The sequence below is a fragment of the Martes martes genome, assembly GCF_963455335.1.
Source record: "Martes martes genome assembly, chromosome: 7".
NCBI classification, from domain to species: domain Eukaryota; kingdom Metazoa; phylum Chordata; class Mammalia; order Carnivora; family Mustelidae; genus Martes; species Martes martes.
Genome location: NC_137894.1, coordinates 66,141,542 through 66,145,790, shown reverse-complemented (window position 1 = coordinate 66,145,790; position 4,249 = coordinate 66,141,542). Strand labels below are relative to the sequence as shown.

Here is a 4,249-nt window from a genome sequence, read left to right as displayed (position 1 = left end):
GGGATATTTTATATGTTCGACCTACACAATGACCCATGGTCTTTTCCTCAGTCTTTATTTTCTTTCCAAAAGATGAACTAACTTTTCATCATGTTATCTAAGAGATTTAGTTTCATACAAGGAATGTTTAAATCGGTTACTAATATTTTTCTCTCCTTCTCTACACGTACACTCATTACAGATACGCACATATGTATCTGTGGTTTCCCAATACGTCCTCTCTCCCATGGGAGTATTTGATCAATAAGGTCATTTTTAATCAATAAGGTCATTTTAAACAACTTATTCTCTTCTTGGTGCTATAGTTATTGTTCTTAAATATTACTAGGTTTTTTTCTTTATCTTTATGAGAAAGTTGTCTTACAAAGGAGGAAGGAGAGAAAAGAAAATTTTTATTATTTTATTTTATTTTATTGCCACGAGGTGTGTTTTATTTTCATTAAACATACAAATAATTTGCTATAATATCCCAGGGCAAACCAGAGAATATGGCAGCCCGATTGGGGGGGGTGTCCCCTCAGAGACCCGCAGGCCGGTGGCATGGGCATGGAGTGCCCGGATTCATAGGGCAGCTTGTCGCTCATGTCCATCTTGCAGGTGGCTCTTCTTCACATCACGACTGGGCTGTCTCGAAGATGACAGGGGCAGGGAATCCTCTAGATTCCTAGGAAATTTCACTCCGCTTCTCCTGCTCAATGGTCTCTTTGGTCGGCAGGGTGTTCTCCTGCGTCTCCGTTTTCTTCAGCTTGGCCTTATCGAAGCTGGCGATTTCCCCCATGTCCAGCTTGTCTGCCGTTTTCTTAAAGCGATCCGTGGAGTTCCGCTCCGAGCCCAGCGCCTGGCGCTCCCACTCGCGTTGCTGCAGCAAGAGACCGAGAAGAGAAAATATTAAACACAGCAGTGCCTCAAGTCCGTTGGAATTCACAACTGTTATTAAAATGGAAACTGAGCTACGCTATTACTCAAATTGGAGTTTAAGATCATCTCAACTGATGATAGATATGTAATAAAGCAAGTGTATTAAAAATGTCAGTGGTGGGGTGCCTGGGTGGCTCAGTCAGTTAGCATCCAACTTGGGATTTTAAAGGCTTGGGTAGTGATCTTGGGGTCATGAGATCGAGCCCTGCGTCAGGCTCTGCACTGGCTGTGGAGCCTGCCTAAGATTCTCTCTCTCTCTCCCTCTCCATCTTCCCCTCCACCCCCACGCTCGCTCTCTCTGTCTCTCTCTTTAAAAAAAAAAGTCGGTAGTATATAATCTTGCTAGATACACAGTTGTTCACAGTAACATTCTTCCCAGTTGGTTGTATGCTTAAAATTTCAACACAAAAAGCTGGAGGAGAAGGAGGGGAAGGAGATGGAAGATGAGATCGTCAAATAGCTTCTCTTTCCTTATTTTCCCCCTTCACGAAAGTACTATTTATAGTGAAATGTGGTATTCATATCTCTGAAAAATAAACTAAAAGAGGGGATAAGCAGGACATGATTACAAACAATGCCTCCATTAAAATTTCCATCTTTTTCAAGTTTCAGGTTTAATTTATGCACTTATGACCCAGGGGAAAAAGGGTCTTGGGGTGCTCAACTCATTTCCAGCCCGAAGCAGGAGCACTTTGTGGATGCCCCAGGGACCTCTTCAAAAGCCTGTAAGTGGAGCTCAGGAGGACCTCCTGCACCTCCAATTGGGACTGAAACACAAACTGTCCACGTGGGGAAGAAGGTAAAGGAGGAAGAAAGGAAATAATAACTTTGTAACAGTCTGCCACTGTTTTTACTTTTCCTTTTGCTAATTCAGGTGTCAGTAGCTAGCTGATGTTTTATTTTAATTCTGTTCACTGAAAGAGAGAGAGAAAGGAAAGAAAAGAAATAAGAAAGAAAAGAAGAGGAAAAGGAAAAGACAAAAAAATAAAAAAATAAAAATAAAAGGTCCGCCTACGTAACAAGCCCATCTCAGGTTTCTCCAGCCAGGGAGCACAAGCAATTTGATCTCAATGGCTGCAAGCCCCTCACACATTTAACTGTGTTACCCCAACCCCACCCCATTTCCAGGGTAACTGATCTTTATGATTCATCCTACTGCTTTCTAAACTTGTACTCTGTCTCATGGAGACTCGGCAGTCCTGCCCTGAGGTTTCTAGGGAGGGACCATTCTGATTCTAGAACACAACTCTTGTCCCTCCTTCTGTTGCTTGAATCCCACAGAAATTGAAAATGAATTGTTCTCCACGTCAAGACATCCAGGGAACTGGCCTGCTACCTGGCGCCTAGGGGCCCGAGATCCTTATCGGAAAGGGAGGGTGGGGCCAGGAATGTGGAGGGTAGAAGACAGGATTTCCTGGGGAAATTCAGCTTGAGTCTCAAAATACCACTGGAACTAGTAACGTGGCTCTTTCCCTCTTCCTCTTCCCTACCCACCAGCAGCCCACACAGGACCAGCTCCTCAGGGATCCAGGTCTGAGGTGGGAAGGCACTTGTATTGCACAGTCGTGAGGGCTGCGGGGACCTAGCTGAGGTCTGAAGGGATGTGCCAGCTGTGTGCAGGGCAGCCCCTTCAGAAAAAAGGGGAGACAATGACTTCACTTCTAGTCTTGAAAAAGAGTAAGGTTCCCAGCATAAGATGACATGAGCAGCCCTCAAGTATTTGGAGATCTGTTCTTCTACCATCCATAAACAGACACAAACACACACACACACACACTCACATACACACACGCACACACACATGCACACGCACGCACTGGTTGTGAGTAGCTGGATGTAGTACATTGGAGATGTGGGCAAACTCTCTGATGCCCGTTCCATGGAGAGCAGGCGCAGTTGCCTCCCCGTGAGTCTGGCGGGCCTGTGTCAGGCTGAGAGCACAGGGGAGGGGAATGTACACTGGATCTGTGTCTGGTCTTTGCGCTTCTACCGTGACCTCTTGGGGCACCGCCCCATCATCTAAATCCAAACACCCTGCTGGAAAACCTCGGTGGAGAAGGGGTGAGCCCAGCTGAGTCCAGCCTTCCAGCCACTGTGCCCAGGCCCCAGGCATGCTACTGAAGCCTCTGGCCCATCTAGATAAGCCCAGTCACTGGCTGAATACCATAGGCTGACCATGCAGGGAAATCAGCCAACCACTGGCCCATATACAATGGCTGTTGTTTTAGTTCACTAAGTGGGGGACTACCCTGTTATATAGATCTGGAGACTTGGATAAGGACCATTTTTCCAGGCACCTCGAAGCTGTGCTCAGAACTCCCATTCCGTCTCAAGACCTAGGCCTTGTTCCTTATCTGACCCCCTCACCAGGCTCTCTTCCACTGGATGCAGGCATTTTGGGGCCCCCAGAAGTACAGTCCTCATGACGCCAACCAGGTTCATTAGACAAGTTCACTCAACTCTACCCAGCAATTATAGGTACAACTACTATATGTGAAGAGAGTCACTCAAAATACTAGAGCCCCATTCTCTGCCCAGTCAGGATATCCTGTTGGCTTTACTTTACAAGTTGCAATAATTGCTATTTTAAAGCTTTTTTTAAAGGTTAGCTGATGAAGATTAAGCAGGAGAAAAGATGAATATTTTCAGTTTTTGGTTTTTTTTTTTTCATAGAATTTAAGTCGAGGGCAATAGTCAAGGATGGAAAGTGCATGAATAATTATGGTACTTTAATCTTTCCTTACTTTTCCTTTGTAATCATTGTTTTCTCTTCCCCGAGTTGCAATTCCTAAAGACGGTGCTGCATTTCAGGATATAAACCCAAAAGTTTGTGATTAATATTCTCCATTAGAGCTATTTTTTTCTCTCACTTTCTCTTTTTCTTCCCTGCTAAAATTAGCGTTCCTTGCTGGGATCCATGGTTAAGTCAGTATGTTGCTGTAGCTCTGAGTCAGATGCCAAGAACACCTTTCCAATCTGGCTCCCAGGGTGTTGGCATTGATGTGCTAGGCTGGGGCATCGATATGATGTTCAGTGATGCATAGTTCTTTCTGTTCGCAGGGCTGCATTTGACTGTTTATAGAACAGCAAGAAATAGAGTAATCTTCACCTGCTGACAAAGTGAATGTGGGTGAGTTGCTTCTAGATTCATGGCGGTGATGATCGTGACCAGTGATCAGCTGAGATTAGGTATGGCTTACAAGACGCAGGAGCTTACTGGATCCTAGATCCTCAAATGGCCTTTTCATTAGATTTGTACGTGAGAAGACCGGTTCTTAGCTGGCCAAAAGCAAGAAAGATTCAGGAATTCGATGTGTCAAAGTGACCATGA

General features: G+C 45.0%; 1 protein-coding gene across 1 annotated transcript; it reads right to left on the bottom strand.

Annotated features, from left to right (window-relative positions):
• Nucleotides 1-664: 664 nt before the first annotated feature.
• Nucleotides 665-3,342, bottom strand: LOC308346673 (thymosin beta-10-like; the record flags this gene model as incomplete). The annotated part of the gene is made up of 2 exons (XM_080809722.1): nt 665-859; nt 3,286-3,342. 2 exons carry the CDS (start codon nt 3,340-3,342, stop codon nt 665-667), a joined length of 252 nt encoding a protein of 83 aa, XP_080665848.1.
• Between the last annotated feature and the right edge of the window lie 907 nt (nt 3,343-4,249).